The 16,611-nt window shown below is 37.5% G+C and overlaps 1 protein-coding gene across 2 annotated transcripts in view; it reads right to left on the bottom strand.

Moving 5' to 3' along the window:
* brat1 (BRCA1-associated ATM activator 1) overlaps positions 1 to 16,611 on the bottom strand; it is a 50,812-nt gene that overhangs the window by 7,678 nt on the left and 26,523 nt on the right. Inside the window, exons 5-11 of one of the 2 annotated variants that reach the window (XM_083522315.1) lie at positions 13,465 to 13,840; positions 12,163 to 12,282; positions 11,977 to 12,074; positions 7,521 to 7,630; positions 4,934 to 5,114; positions 1,156 to 1,229; positions 897 to 981 (exon numbers count right to left, since the gene is read on the bottom strand). In XM_083522315.1, the coding sequence (XP_083378441.1) occupies positions 897 to 981; positions 1,156 to 1,229; positions 4,934 to 5,114; positions 7,521 to 7,630; positions 11,977 to 12,074; positions 12,163 to 12,282; positions 13,465 to 13,840 (1,044 nt within the window). The remainder of the gene's footprint in view (positions 1 to 896; positions 982 to 1,155; positions 1,230 to 4,933; positions 5,115 to 7,520; positions 7,631 to 11,976; positions 12,075 to 12,162; positions 12,283 to 13,464; positions 13,841 to 16,611) is intronic. The other variant, XM_083522316.1, reaches the window with a different exon arrangement.

The raw sequence follows: 16,611 nt of genomic DNA, 5'->3' as shown, positions 1-16,611 counted from the left end.
CTCCCTGTTAGAGGAATATTAGAGGAAACAGTGACTGAAATAAAAATAACTGATTCTGGTTTGTCAGAGATTCAAAAGAGAATTCAGTCAAGAATAAATAAAACAACAAAAATCTTGAACAAGTCTTGAGTATATTAAAAAAAAGTCATCAAGCTGGTGTAAAAAGATACCTTTAATAGTGACACTAGATATGTTAGAAAAGCACACACACTTGATTGGTTTACTTAGAAAGGTTGATGTATTTGAGGATGACTTTGTTATGACATAAGACATATTTAAGTCTAAAGGACATTTGTCAAATTCTTTCATAATCTTCTTTCAAGATTCCCATTCTAAGTCAATGAGCAATTTTGGTGGAAGTGCATGTGGTGGTGTGTGAATAGTTTTGTCTATAATGTAATTGTTTTGTGATATTCATGTAAAAAAAAAAAAAAAAGAGAATGCAATGGTTTGCAACTCTCATTAATCCAGATTTTATTCACAATAGAACACAGGAACCATATCAAATGTTTAAACTATGAAAATGTTTTACATTGATGGGGGGGGGGAAATACTGAAAAAGTGTTACTAAAAAAAATAAATTAAAAAAAGCACATCCATATTGAATCATTCCTGTGTTATTGCATAGGTCTTCCTCAGCAAAGGTTTCATTCTGCCATGCTCCTATAAAGTCATTAATTCCTGAAATCATTATTTAACGTATCTTCATGCTAATCTTTGCCAATCTTCTTTGTAACTCTTGAAGAGCGACTGTTAGCCCTACTATGCCTTAACTTAATGGCTTATGACATGATTTTGCATCATGATAACTCATCAAGTTATGAGGGAGAGCTTAGTGTGTATTGTGTGTGTGTGCATGGTGAATTGCAGCATGATAAATCCTCAGGAGTACTCACCTTGTATAACTGTCTTCCATAAATCAGATGATGGTGAACAGATATTAAGCCATTTAAGAATGGCCTGATTTGTTTTCTTTAAAACCTAGAAAACAACAAACCTGTTATAATAAATTCCTTTATGTCCTAAATAAATTCAACGCAGCCAAGTGCATGGACAAAAAAAAAACAAATTTAAAATAAACAAAACATGCAAATATTTGTAATAATCTAAGGAATGCAACAAAAATTTTTTTAACCACTCTGATTGTACACTTACTGTAGCATTAGAGTCGGGGCACTGCATATACTGCAGAAGAACAGTAAAAGCTTCCTGAATTAAGGCCACACTCTCTATGAAATGACAAAACACAATCATCTGTATTATTATTTTTAATTAGATATTTACATTTACATTTGTGGCATTTAGCAGATGCCAGTTTCCCAAGCGGCATACAAAAGTGCTTTGAGTCTCTATCAATGAATGAATCTACAACTTGGGCAGATTGAACACAAGTCGTGCAGCTGCGTTTCGGATCATTTGCAATGGACGAATAGCTTTCAGAGGAAGACCTGCCAGCAGAGAGTTGCAGTAGTCCAGTCTCGAAAATGACAAGAGATTGAACAAGCACCTGGGCAGCCTGTGTGGACAGAAATGGTTGAATCCTTCGGATGTTGTAGAAAAGAAATCGACAATAACAAGTTACATTACCAACATGTGAGGAAAAGGACAGTTGATTGTCCATAGTTCCCCAAGGTTGCGAGCAATGGCTGTTCAGAGAGTCATGAACAGTTTTTCAGAGATCTTGACCTGGAGGTGAATCACCTGGGATGACCAGCAGTTCTGTTTTGCTGGGGTTAAGTTTTAATTGATAAGCACTCATCCATATATTAGATATTTATATCCAGATATTTTAGCCCTACTGCTAATTCCTTATTTTTTTCCAGAAATATGAACCCCCACAAATGACTGACATTGCATGGAACAGCCTTCCAATTAATGTTTGAGAAACAGTCTTTAAATCTAAACTGAAAAATATTTGTTTAGTCAAGCCTTTAGTAAATATATTTCTTTTTTAAGATAAAGAAGATTTAAAGGGATCATGGTTATAGATTGTTTTGGTGAACTAGGAAGTTTGGATGATGTCACCTTTCCCTCTCTTGTGCAGGTTTGTTGACTGTAGAATGGCTGGCCACATTATGTCCTAAAATTCCTTATGTCTGGTCTTGCTCTCCTTTTAAGTCAAGTCAAGTCAAGTTTATTTGTATAGCGCTTTTCACAACAGACATTGTCTCAAAGCAGCTTTACAGAAAACAACAGTGAAGGTGAATGGTGTGCGTTTGTCCCTGAAAGATATGATATCATAGGTAGTCTTGCTGTTTGCACTCTTAAAAACTGCACCTTAACTGTAACCATATATCCTGGCTTTCCTGGTTAAAGGTCCTTGAGCATGGCCCTTAACCCTCTATGCTCTAGGGGCACCGTATCTATCTATATAGCACCAAATACAATGGCACCTTTCAATGGGTGGGATATATTAGAAAGCAAGTGAAGTTTGTAAAGTATCTCCAAAACAGCAGGTCTTGTGGTATGCAGTGATTAATAACTACCAAAAGTGGTCCTTAACCAGTGAACTTGCAAGAGGGTCATGGACACGCACTCAAAACATAACTGATGCATGTGGGGAGTGAAGGCACAAATTGCTAAAAAGATACACATTGATGCACATTGATAGAGTTGACAGATTGAAGACTGAGAAATTCATCAGTTTGGTATATACCAGTTAAGTTCTGTTGCACCAGAAATATTGTGCTTGCATAAGTATTCAACCACCACACATTAACATTTGGTCAAGTCAACTTTTGACACAATAACAGCTTTAAGTCTTTCGGAATACATATGCATCAGATTTGCTCACAGTAATTTCTGGCCCATTATGCTTGACAGATTTGTTTAGCTACAGGTTGTTTAGGTGAGGCCTGTCTACTGCAATTTTCAGTAGTCCCACAGATTGTCAATAGGGAATTTGACTGGGCCACTGTAAGACATTTATCTTTTTGTTCTGGAGCTACTCCACTGTTGCTTTTCCCTTGTGCTTATTGTTCTGCTGAAAAATAAAACTCCTCATATTTAAAACATATTTTGCTCCTTCCATCACCCTTCATACAAGTCTAAGAAGATGCACAGACCCTGCTGATAAGAAGCACCCCTACATAATAAATTTGTAAAGTGTTTCCAACAGTCAACATTGCCCCAAATAAGCTTTATAGAGATTATAAAGTTAGAATTTATAAGTTTAGTGCTAAAAATTTATTTAATGTAGAACTGGAGTAGATCTGGAGGGATCATGGATATAGAGTGTTTGGTGAACTGGGATATTTGTATGCTGTCGTCCCCTTACTCTCATACATTCACTCAGTTTTGTTGACAGTGGTGTGGTGGGCCGTCTCTTATCCCAGAGATCCCTCATGTCTGTGTTACCTCCTGGCTCTCCCTTTTAGTTATGCTGCCATAGCGAGTCTTGCCGGAGTCCCCAACTGCAAAGTGTACTTAACTTTTATACAACGATAAGGAAACTTAATAATCCATATTTTTCTCTTCCTGACACCCATCTTCTCTCTCTCTCTCTCTCTCTCTCTCTCTCTCTCTCTCTCTCTCTCTCTCACCTCTCAATCGAGTTAAACATGCTTCTGAGGTACCAGTGACCCCTCTCCTCTCCTCGGATCTGCCCACTTCGTCCCAACCTGCTTCTGGATGGTGTTCGCTTCGATTGGAGGACACTATGTGCAGCTGGGAATGATTTTACATCAACGCTCTGGAGATCGATGAAATTAAGGAGTAACAGGAGCTCTGAGGATGGATTTGGACTGTACTTAATGTCAACAGTCTCCTTCACTGACTCAGAAACACAGTTTGCATTTAATCACCATCACTGCACTTTAACATTGATTAGCTGTAATTATTGGACATTTGGTGCCACCCAGATGAGGATGGGTTCCCTCTTGAATCTGGTTCCTTTTAAGGTTTCTTCCTTATGCCATCTCAGGGAGTTTTAATACTTTTGATGTCTTTCACACCGTTGGATCTTGATGGACAGCGTCAGCTGTTTTTTTGCCGATTCTGCATGCGGTGGAGCTCAACGTCAAGAAAGAGAACCGCAACTGGCTATTTAGCTTAGCGAATGAGCACACAAGAAAAAAAAGGAACTGACATTTTTGGCACTTGTTTTTGCAACTTACTAAAAAAAGCTACACAAATCTGTTATTAATGATATAGTGTGAATGCTGCATACTTTAGATATTTACAGTTCTAGCTCTTCCGGTTTCCCTGTTTGGATGTTGAATACAGACTACTGCCACCTGCTGGTATGGGAGTTATATTCGCTCACACAAGCACAGAACGTACTCACACGGTTTGCTAAGTCAGATGGGCATGACTAATAATCGACCTAATTTGCAGCACACTCGACCGCTGCTGATTAATAAAAAAATGCCCAAAATCGGCATTAATAGGCCGGCCGATCAGTCAACCTCTACTACAGATGTGTTTTTAGATGGCACTTAAAGTAAAGGCTTCTTACTTGTCATCCTTCCACACAGGCCAGCATTATACAATGCTCTTAATATGGTTGACTGGTGCACCTTCAATCCACCCCCAGCTATTGAGGTCAAATTGATGGCCCGCTCTCTCTGGCTTCGCACACAAGTCTTATTCTTGTTAGAGCACTGTGTATTGAGGGCCAGCCTAATTTGCCAGTGGCTGGGTGGTTTGATTCCTGTGTCATTATATTTTTTAACAATGGGGATTTAATACAGAAAATGTCATAAAACCTTTAAAAATGATAGATGCCAATGGGTTCTTGTTAAAATATTTCAGTTTTTTTTATTTCACAAATAACCCCTAAACCACCAAAAAAAAAGCTAATGACTCAGTTTGCCTTGAGGCTAAATATAAAATACTCTATACTAAATATCTCTCTGAATATTTCCATAAAATATTTTTTTTTTGCCTTGTGCATAAAGTATTTTTATAAAGAATATAAAATACATTTTCTTACCTGGGTAAACAGTTAGACAACCTAGTAGGTCGATACTGCACTGCTGAACCTTGTAACAGCCAAAAAGATGAGGAAATGTACCAGCTTCCAGTAAAGTAAAGGGAAGATGACCAATGCATATTCTCAAAAGTTTCATCACAGAAGCGGCAATGAGTTGAACAGGAACATTGGCCAAAGATTTCTTTCCAAGAAAAGAAAGATATCAGAAAGAATACACTTAATTTGCTATTTTTAAAACAGGCTTTTCCTCCTCTAGTTTTGAATTTTCTGTTCTAAAAAAAACTGACTACAGGCATCTTTAGTATTAATAAGTCAAATAATTATATTAAGTATTAATACTATTATTTTTTTTTATTCTTAACCATCATCATCATCATCATCATCATAAAACTAATTATTAGGACTCCTGAATTGGGAAAATTAGAGCATAAATTAATTATTAATAGAAATATAATATATAAACATAACGTTAAAAAGATGCAAAATGTCAATATTATATTAAATAAATAATCATATATAAAAACAGATCACTTTACATCACAGAAAATAATGACGACATAAAAAAAATTCTGTCTAAAAATAATAATACTTTGGCTAATAAATTGGCAAAAAAATAATATACAAATAAAAAATATATACAGTGAGGAAAATAAGTATTTGGACACCCTGCTATTTTGCAAGTTCTCCCACTTAGAAATCATGGAGGGGTCTGAAATTGTCATCGTAGGTGCATGTCCACTGTGAGAGACATAATCTAAAAAAAAAAAAAAATCCAGAAATCACAATGTATGATTTTTTAACTATTTATTTGTATGATACAGCTGCAAATAAGTATTTGAACACCTGAGAAAGTCAATGTTAATATTTGGTACAGTAGCCTTTGTTTGCAATTACAGAGGTCAAACGTTTCCTGTAGTTTTTCACCAGGTTTGCACACGCTGCAGGAGGGATTTTGGCCCACTCCTCCACACAGATCTTCTCTAGATCAATCAGGTTTCTGGCCTGTCGCTGAGAAACACGGAGTTTGAGCTCCCTCCAAAGATTCTCTATTGGGTTTGGTTCTGGAGACTGGCTAGGCCACGCCAGAACCTTGATATGCTTCTTACAGAGCCACTCCTTGGTTATCCTGTCTGTGTGCTTCGGGTCATTGTCATGTTGGAAGACCCAGCCTCGACCCATCTTCAATGCTCTAACTGAGGGAAGGAGGTTGTTCCCCAAAATCTCGCAATACATGGCCCCGGTCATCCTCTCCTTAATACAGTGCAGTCGCCCTGTCCCATGTGCAGAAAAACACCCACAAAGCATGATGCTACCACCCCCATGCTTCACAGTAGGGATGGTGTTCTTGGGATGGTACTCATCATTCTTCTTCCTCCAAACACGTTTAGTGGAATTATGACCCAAAAGTTCTATTTTGGTCTCATCTGACCACATGACTTTCTCCCATGACTCCTCTGGATCATCCAAATGGTCATTGGCAAACTTAAGACGTGCCTGGACATGTGCTGGTTTAAGCAGGGGAACCTTCCGTGCCATGCATGATTTTAAACCATGACGTTTAGTGTATTACCAACAGTAACCTTGGAAACGGTGGTCCCAGCTCTTTTCAGGTCATTGACCAGCTCCTCCCGTGTAGTTCTGGGCTGATTTCTAACCTTCCTTAGGATCACTAAAACCCCATGAGGTGAGATCTTGCATGGAGCCCCAGTCTGAGGGAGATTGACAGTCATGTTTAGCTTCTTCCATTTTCTACCGATTGCTCTAACAGTGGACCTTTTTTTCACCAAGCTGCTTGGCAATTTCCACGTAGCCCTTTCCAGCCTTGTGGAGGTGTACAATTTTGTCTCTAGTGTCTTTGGACAGCTCTTTGGTCTTGGCCATGTTAGAAGTTGGATTCTTACTGATTGTATGGGGTGGACAGGTGTCTTTATGCAGCTAACGACCTCAAACAGGTGCATCTAATTTAGAATAATAAATGTAGTGGAGGTGGACATTTTAAAGGCAGACTAACAGGTCTTTGAGGGTCAGAATTCTAGCTGATAGACAGGTGTTTAAATACTTATTTGCAGCTGTATCATACAAATAAATAGTTTAAAAATCATACATTGTGATTTCTGGATTATTTTTTTTTTAGATTATGTCTCTCACAGTGGACATGCACCTACGATGACAATTTTAGACCCCTCCATGATTTCTAAGTGGGAGAACTTGCAAAATAGCATGGTGTTCAAATACTTATTTTCCTCACTGTATTTATCTGCTATAGCACATGCATAGCAAAGGCAGTTAAACTAATACAATTATCTAAAAAAATTTTTTCCAGTGGAATTTCTTTTTTTAATATGCTCAGCATATTATTTTAATGCCTGTGCAAGTAATGTCGGTTATACTCCCATATTGTCTAATGTTTTGTTGATTTTTTATATATAATTTCAGAAATGTCTTCTAAATAATAATTATATTTATTTTTTTGGTACTGAGGATTACTGGAAAGCTATACATAGAACTTCTCATTTGATTTATTTTTATTTTCTATTTAACGTGATTAGTATTTATTAATATTGATAAATAGATATGTTCATCCTACCTTACAAATGGTCTCTGCTATGCTGGCCAGGCTCTGAGTGAGCAGACACACACATGTGGCCTTCTGGGATAACTGCTTCTCCAAGTGTGATATGTAGTCATGCAGCTTATCTACATTAACAAGAAAAGAAATGCTGTCACTTTGGACAAACATTGATTTAAAAAAAGAAAAAAAAAGAAAAAACATAGTACATAGTAGTATGCATAGTAGGGGTACAACCAAAGAGGAACACATTTTCTGAAATAAAAATTTATTTTCAGTATCTTGAAAAGATATGCCAAACAAAAATTACAGATTTAAACTTGTTATAGAATTATTATTTTTTTTTTATCAGAATCCACAAGACAAAACAAAAATGTGTTTTTCTTTTTCCTTATATTTGTAGCTTTGACTTAAAAATGCATAAATAAAAATCTGGGTTTCATGAGAAACAAGTGGTAAGGATTTCTGGTTTACAATATCTATTGCCAATACATCTAGTGGAATTAGGCAAATGTACTCACAGAATAAAGATTAAATACTGTATGTATCAGTGATGTTATTAGTCTATTAAAAGTGAAAGAGATCACTTAATCATTACAGTATAAAACAAGGTCAAATAAACCAATTAATGTACACATAGCACACCCTACAGAGCAAATGAGAATCATGAGGTCAAAAGAACTGCCTGAAGAGCTCGAGACAGAATTGTGGCAAAGCACAGATCTGGCCAAGGTTACAAAAAAATTTCTGCTAAGGTTCCTAAGAAGAAAAGTGGCCTCCATAATCCTTAAATGGAAGATGTTTGGGACGACCAGAACCCTTTCTAGAGCTGGCCATCAGGCCAAACTGAGCTATCGTGGGAGAAGAGCCTTAGTGAGAGAGGTAAAGAAAACCCCAAAGATCACTGTGGCTGAGCTCCGGCGATGCAGTCGGGAGATAGGAGAAAGTTGTAGAAAGTCAACCATCACTCCAGCCCTCCACCAGTCGGGGCTTTATGGCAGAGTGACCCGATGGAAGCCTTTTCTCAGTGCAAGACACATGAAAGCCCGCATGGAGTTTGCAAAAATAAAACACCTAAAGGACTCCAAGATGGAGAGAAATAAGATTCTCTGGTCTGATGAGACCAAGATAGAACTTTTTGGCCTTAATTCTAAGCGGTATGTGTGGAGAAAACCAGGCACTGCTCACCACCTGTCCAATACAGTTCCAACAGTGAAGCATGGTGGTGGCAGCATCATGCTGTGGGGGTGTTTTTCAGCTGCACTGACAGGATGACTGGTTGCAAATGAGGGAAAGATGAATGCGGCCAAGTACAGGGATATCCTGGACGAAAACCTTCTCCAGAGTGCTCTGGATCTCAGACTGGGCCGAAGGTTCACCTTCCAACAAGACAATGACCCTAAGCACACAGCTAAAATAACGAAGGAGTGGCTTCACAACAACTCCGTGACTGTTCTTGAATGGCCCAGCCAGAGCCCTGACTTAAACACAATTGAGCATCTCTATGAAGAGACATAAAAATGGCTGTCTACCAACGTTTACCATCCAACCTGACAGAACTGGAGAGGATCTGCAAGGAGGAATGGCAGAGGATCCCCAAATCCAGGTGTGAAAAACTTGTTGCATCTTTTCCAAAAAGACTCCTGGCTGTATTAGATCAAAAGGCTGCTTCTACTTAATACTGAGCAAAGGGTCTGAATACTTAGGACCATGTGATATTTCAGTTTTTCTTTTTTAATAAATCTGCCAATTGTCAACAATTCTGTGTTTTTCTGTCAATATGGGGTGCTATATATAAATATATACACAGTTTATACCGCTCCATGATTTCTAATAGCAGGGTGTTCAAATACTTATTTTCCATAGATGGATGGATGGATGGATGGATGGATGGATGGATGGATGGATGGATGGATGGATGGATGGATGGATGGATGGATGGATGGATGGATGGATGGATGGATGGATGGATGGATGGATGGATGGATGGATGGATGGATGGATGGATGGATGGATGGATAGATAGATAAAATTTAATTTAATTAAACTAATCTGGAATAAACTGGATTATTTTTATATGTCTTTTTGCCATATAAAAAAGTAATCAGGACCAGAGAAACTTACTGTCCATATGCCAAGATTGTGTAAAGCTGTTATTCATGCTAATGGAGATTTTTTCTATTTCTATAGATTATTATTATATTTCTATTACTTATAGATTTTTTTTGTCTAAGCATATCTTTATACTATCAAATCACCTAGTTTGTTGCATATAAACAAAATGAACAAGCATGTGTCTATCAATAAGAATGAAGGACTAGTTGGTTCCAAACTTTTGACAGGCATGGCACGCCATTTGGAAATTTAGAAATTTAATTCTACTTTTAGTCCCCATTTGCTGTTATAATAACATCCACTCTTCTATAAAGATCTTCAATTAGATTTTGGAGTGTGATTGTGGATATTTGTGCTCATTCGCCCACAAGGGCTTAAGTGCAATCAGGTACTGAGGAGGCCTGGGGTGCAGTCATTGTTCCAATTGTGGTAGTATTTCTCACTTGAAGCAATAGAGAACCCAAGTCCAGCATCAGAACTATACTATACTATACTATACTATACTATACTATACTTAAATGACTTGCCTTTGATCCAATTGTTTGATTAATTATTTGGCCATTTTGTTTACATTTGTTTGTAAAAAAAAAAAAAAAAAAAAAAAAAGGTAATCAACATTAACAACATGAACACTGAAGTAAATGGAAACCCTGTGGTGGTAAGGAGGTTTTAAATTTATTATAAAATCCATAATGTGTTCTCAGCCTATGGTCATTAATGTAATCTAAACAGAGTTGGTACACTACACTGTGTGCACAATTATTAGGCAAGTGATTATTTTGATCATATCATTTTATCCATAATTTCCAAGTCAAAGCTGTATAAACTTGAATGATTATTGAATTTAATGCATATCAGGTGATGTGTATTTGTGTACCGAGGGAGGATGTGGCCTAAGGAGATCAACACCCTATATCAAGGTGTGCATAATTATTAGGTAGATTCTTCTACTCAGGAAAAATGGGCCAAAAAAAGAGATTTAACTGACTCTGAGAAATCAAAAATTGTAAAAGGTCTTTAACAGGGATGCAGCACTTAAACTATTTAAGATATTGGGGCGTGATCACAGAACCATCAAAAGTTTTGTAGCAAATAGTCAACAGGGTCGCAAGAAACGTGTCGAGAAGAAAAGACGCAAATTAACCGGCAAAGATTTGAGAAGAATCAAACATGAAGCTACCAGGAAACCATTATCCTCCAGTGCTGCCATATTCCACAACTGCAACCTACCTGGAGTGTCAAGAAGTACAAGGTGCTCAGTTCTCAGAGACATGGCCAAGGTAAGAAAGGCTGAAACCTGACACATAAGTTGAAATGTCAAGAATGGGCCAAGAAATATTTGAAAACAGATTATTTAAAGGTTTTGTGGACTGATGAGATGAGAGTGACTCTTGACGGACCAGATGGATGGGCCCGTGGTTAGATCAGTAACGAACACAGAGCTCCACTTCGACTCAGATGCAGTCGAAGCAGGGTGGAGGTGGGCTACTGGTATGGGCAGGTATTATTAAAGATGAGCTAGTTGGACTTTTCGGGTTAAAAATGGACTCAAAATCAACTCTCAGACCTACTGCTAATTTTTAGATGACACTTTTTTTAAGCAGTGGTACAGGAAAAAGTCTGCATCTTTCAAGAAGACTTTGATTTTTAATCAAGACAACGCTCCATCACATGCATCAAAGTACTCCACTGCGTGGCTGGCCAGTAAAGGCCTTAAAGATGAAAAACTAATGACATGGCCCCCTTCTTCACCTGACATCAAACCTATTGAGAACTTTTGGGCCCTCCTTAAGCAGGAAATTTACAGTGAAGGTAAACAGTACACCTCTCTGAACAGTGTCTGGGAGGCCGTAGTTGCTGCTGCACAAAAAGTTGATGCTGACCAGATCAAGAAACTGACTGACTCCATGAATGGAAGCCTTTTGAATGTTATCGAAAAGAAGGGTGACTATATTGGTCACTGAGGTTTTCTTTTTGAAATTTCAGAAATGTTTATTTGTAAACTTTGAGTTTGTTTATTATTCTCACTTCAACACTTCAAAAAATAAACAAGTGAGATGGGAAAATGTTTTTCATTTAGTTGCATAATAATTCTGCACACTAATAGTTGCCTAATAATGGTGTACATGTAAATATTCTCAAAAAATACATGTAAAAACTTTAACTACTTAAATGTTCAGGGTTTATTAACATTTTTGATTGACCAAGAGCACTGTAGTTGTACAATAACAAAATTAATCTTCAAAAATACAACTTGCCTAATAATTGTGCACACAGTGTATAATTAAATCAGTTAAACCTTTAAATAGTTAATGCTTTTATTTTTGTGATAATCAATGCAGTAGTGAATAAAATGTACATTTTGCACCTGGTTCATGAAGATCTAGAGGGGATGCAGTGGCACACAGTAGAGGAAGGAGGATTATATCTGTGGCTTTCCGTTTTAAAACCTCAGAGCTAGGAAAAAAACCAAAGGAAAGGAAAATTACTGATGTTGACACTGTTACCTTTTTAAAAATAAGAAACATATATCATCTATAGTCACCAGTCTTCCATTTGCAAGATAACTGCTGCACACTGCACAGATTCAGTTACACTTCTTGAAAACAACATGATGTCCAGCAGTGTTTCTACTCTGCAATCAGGATGGATCAAAATGGAACTCCTGTGTTATAAACAAAGTCAGCAAAGTATTAGAAGTATGCGCTATTTTTAGGCATTGCTAGAAAAACAAACTCTTGCCTTCTTCGCAAGAGAAATGTTAGTCTTCTAGAAAACTTTCAGATGTTTTAAAACAAAATTAATAAAAAATTAGCTGGAAGTGCCACATAGTATTGAAATAATGCAGGGGAAAAAAAAAGCAGAGGTGGAAAGTTACAAATTATATGTACTTGCCTTGTGTTACTGCAGTTGAGAAGTTTATTTTGTGTACTTTACTTTTTAAAGTGTTTTTTCAAATCTGTAATTTTTACTTTAAATAATTTACCTTTATTTTTATTTTAAGTAGAATACAAGAAAATAAATCGTGTCCCAGATGCTACTGCAGTAAAAAAAATCACACGGAAGACACCAGTGGTGCAGACACTGATTAAACGCAAAACCCCATTAAATTCTGCTAAAAAGAAATTAAGTAAACCCCTTTCCATATTTAAGTAATCACTTTGAATTTAAAGAAAGGCAACAGATTATACAGTACAAGAGATTGAACTAGCAACTTATAAAAAGTTTACCACCCGTTTATTTGTAAATATAAATATGAATTTATATACAATCACAAAGTAAGTTGTTTTGACGTACTTATTCCTAATCAGCATATTTATTACCCATAGCAATCAGCACTCTTCCACTTTGCAGGTGTAGAGTGTAGTACAAAAAGACACAAAGAGAAATACACTGCTGAGCACAGGGACAACAACACAGCAATAAGTTAGACTACTTATAGGAGGATAAAATTTGTTTCGGTTGCTCTATTGCTGTCCCCGTCCTCTGCAGTGTTGAGCATTGCCTACTGCAGGGAATATTTTGATTAGGCATAAATACCTCATAAAAACCCACTTAGAAAATTAACTATCAATGGTTGGTTGGTTTTTAAAACAATGTTATGTATCTTGATGTTTAAATTTCTTATTGCACTGAATTTGTAAATGTGTTTAATCAAAATAAATAACACCCCCAACCCCCCCCCCCCCACTGTCAAAAACATTTACTAAGTGTAAATTTCAATTGAGCTTTCTTTTACTTTTACCTTAGTAGATTTTTTGACTGGTAATTTTACTTGAATTCATAAAAATAATAGATTTTAATATTTTTAACTCTTTCCATGTCTGGAAATAAGTACAGTACTTACCTTACAACAGCTTGAAGAACGGCTATGATGGGCAATGTAAATGAGTCATCTTTTTCATTTGCTAATGCTTCCAATGGTGTCACAACATGTTTCCAAAACATTATTTTGAGTGGTTCTCTACACTTGGTGAGTATTGTAGCCAACATCCTTAAGGCTGGTACAATAACACCCTTTTCACGTGACACTAATGAAGTAGCCACATGGCTCATAACTTCTTCAGTAACTGAATTAACCTCGGTGTTGGCAGGAATGCAGCTTGGTGTCTCGATTTCTACTGGCATGGTGGAGTCTAAAACATGTGCTAAAATCTGACAAGTCAATGAGGTAATGAAAAGGCCTTTGTCATTTTGTAGCTGAAGAACCAACTTAATGAATCCTGTAAAAGACACACAGAACAAACAAATTGCTTTATTATTACAAACATTTTGTTTTTGTTTAAATAAAAACAGACATACAACAGTGTAAAATCCTGGTATATTGAATATAAGTCAGGACGAGGGTCTTGCTTGTTCAAGTAAATCCAACAACGGGGCCCATGCCCACCAGAATATATTGGATTTATTCTGCAAATCATATGTAAGTTTTTCCAAAGGGAGAAGATTAGCCACTTGTGCAAAACACATCTGTAAAGTTGGTACCTGTGGTGATGACCATAGAATAAGTATGCATTTCTTTGCCAAGTAAGTAATGATATTTAACAAAGCGTGTAAGTCAGTAAAGAAATCCAATGCTGCTTTGCAGTTTAGTAAATATATAGTTGGAGACATAGAATTTTCTGAACCATATCATGTACCTCACGCCAAAAAGGTTTAATGTACTAAGGCCTAATGAGTCAGGGAAGTCGGGTTTAAAGCAATTGGGGATTGGACCTCCCTAAAGTTAAGAATAAATAGAAGGGATGTTAACGTTATTGGCGTACACGCAAAAGATTCCATACTGACCCACAAGGAGTCCTTGTCATTTAAAAACCATCTAAGCATTTGTTTAATCTGAGCAGCCCACTAAAAGAGCTTGGTATTGAGAAAAGCCTGGTCCTTGTCTGAAATTGACGGCAGGGGTATCCCATCCAAAAGAGCGGCAGGGTCCTGGGGTGCGCAAGAGGAGGTGTACAGATTCTCATAAAAATCTTTAAAACTGGAGTTTATTCTAACTGGATTATGTGAAATTACTCCCTCAGCGGTTTTAATTGCTTTAATGGACCTTTCAGCCTGTTCACATTTGAGTTGATATGCCAAAAGGTGACTGGGTTTATTCCCATATTGATAAAACTTCTGCCTGCTGAACAATTTCTTTACATGTTATGAATAGTTTAAGTTTAATTTAGATCTGGCCAGAAGATTCCAGTTGTTTTGTGTAGGTGAAATTTTATGAAATAATTCCAAACGTTTAAACTCAATTAAACTCAACAATTTTTTCCTGTCCTCTGCCCTTTGTTTTTTACGCCAAGTGGTAAAAGAGATAATGAGGCCCTTTAAGGTGGCCTTAGCTGCGTCCCACTTGGTGGCGCTGTTAACTGGACAGAATTAATTATCCTGCCAGTACTGGGATATCTTTTCTTCAAACAACTAATCCCCAGACCATTACACCTATGATTAAACAGTAGGACCATCTTTGATAGTCAGGGCTGTCCTGATTTGGGGCATACACATTTAAAACGGTAAAAGGCTTTCCCAAGATGTGGCCAGTAATCAAAACAAACCATCTGTCAGGATCCTTTTCAACCAGCTCTTATATAAAAGGAAACTTTTATGTATCAAAATGGCCACGCCCTGTTTATTTGATAAAGAACTAAAATATACCTCACCAACCCAGTCTCTTTTGAGCTTTGATTGTTCTTTATCTGACAAATGTGTCTCCTGTAAGAGTGCAATAGTTACCTTTTCCTTTTTCAAGAATGTTAGAATTTTCTTTCTTTTGACTACGTTACCCATGCCCTTTAAGTTCTATGTAACCACCCTAGTCAGACCAGACATATATCAATGCTGGTCAAAGTATTTAAATACCGTGGCCTGACAAAAGTAAGATTAAGACAACAAATCTCTGTAATATAACCGGCTCTCCTAAACATAAACAATAACACCCCCCAACCCTTCCCCCTCCCCCCAAACGATAGGGCTCACATAACAACTTGACACACACCGTCCAACACTCGGCTGCGACCAGAAAGTTAATATCTGCCTCCACAGTGTCAAATAAAATTAATTTTTATTGTGTAAACATCGGAGTCTAGCTGGATAAGCAAAGACATGGTATCCACCATTCTTTTACACACGTGTGTAATGTGGTACCATTATGGTTTACCAGTGTTTTCCTGGCAGCTCTTAAAACTGCCTCTTTCACTGGGAAGCATAGGAACCGCACAATAACACTCCTCGGCGCGGCACATTCGGTGTTGACTGAGATGGAAGGGGGGCTCGGTGTGCTCTCTCGATCTCGATGACAGGGAAACCTGCGGGAATCTGAAGCCAAACTGGCAACATGGACTGTAAAAATTTAGTCAGAGATTCACTGCCTTCTGCTTTCTCGGGAAGCCCAACAATCCTCATGTTTTTACGGTGAGCCCAGTTTTCCAGATCGTCCACTTTAGCTTGCAGTTGCTCCACGGTAGCACCTGCCACCTGATTACTATGCGCACTCCCCGTGTCTTCCACTGCAGAGATCTGTTGCTCGGCTGTAGTTATAAGCTAGCGCATTCTCAAGAACTGCAACAAACGAAGCAATTTTTCCCAGCTGCCCCTCAGTCCTATAAACTTTCCCTTTCACTCTTATAGATACTCTTCTATCACAAATCACTCAGAGCTGATCCTTGATGCAGTCCCACCTCCACCTTAAACCCGTCTAATCGTTCCTACTGCACACTTCACTGCTGTCACACTGTCCTCATACATGTCCTGCACCACCCTCACATACTGCTCTGCATACCTGACTTCCTCAAACAATACATATAGGCAACACCTAAATAGAATAAAAAATTAACCCACAAATTCTAAGTAATACAAGTTCAACTTTAGAGTTTTTAGTCTTATTGTACCTAGAAAGTCTATCACTATGTCACCCTTTTTAAGTGAAAGTGTAAAGGGAGCACTTTTATATTTACTGGAGTAAATTGGAGTAAATGGATTTTACAGAGTGTATCTACTTTAAATC

The sequence above is a fragment of the Silurus aristotelis genome, assembly GCF_946808225.1.
Source record: "Silurus aristotelis genome assembly, chromosome: 20".
NCBI classification, from domain to species: Eukaryota; Metazoa; Chordata; class Actinopteri; order Siluriformes; family Siluridae; genus Silurus; species Silurus aristotelis.
The sequence above is the reverse complement of the archived record's forward strand: the minus strand, read 5'-3'. Positions and strand labels throughout refer to the sequence as shown.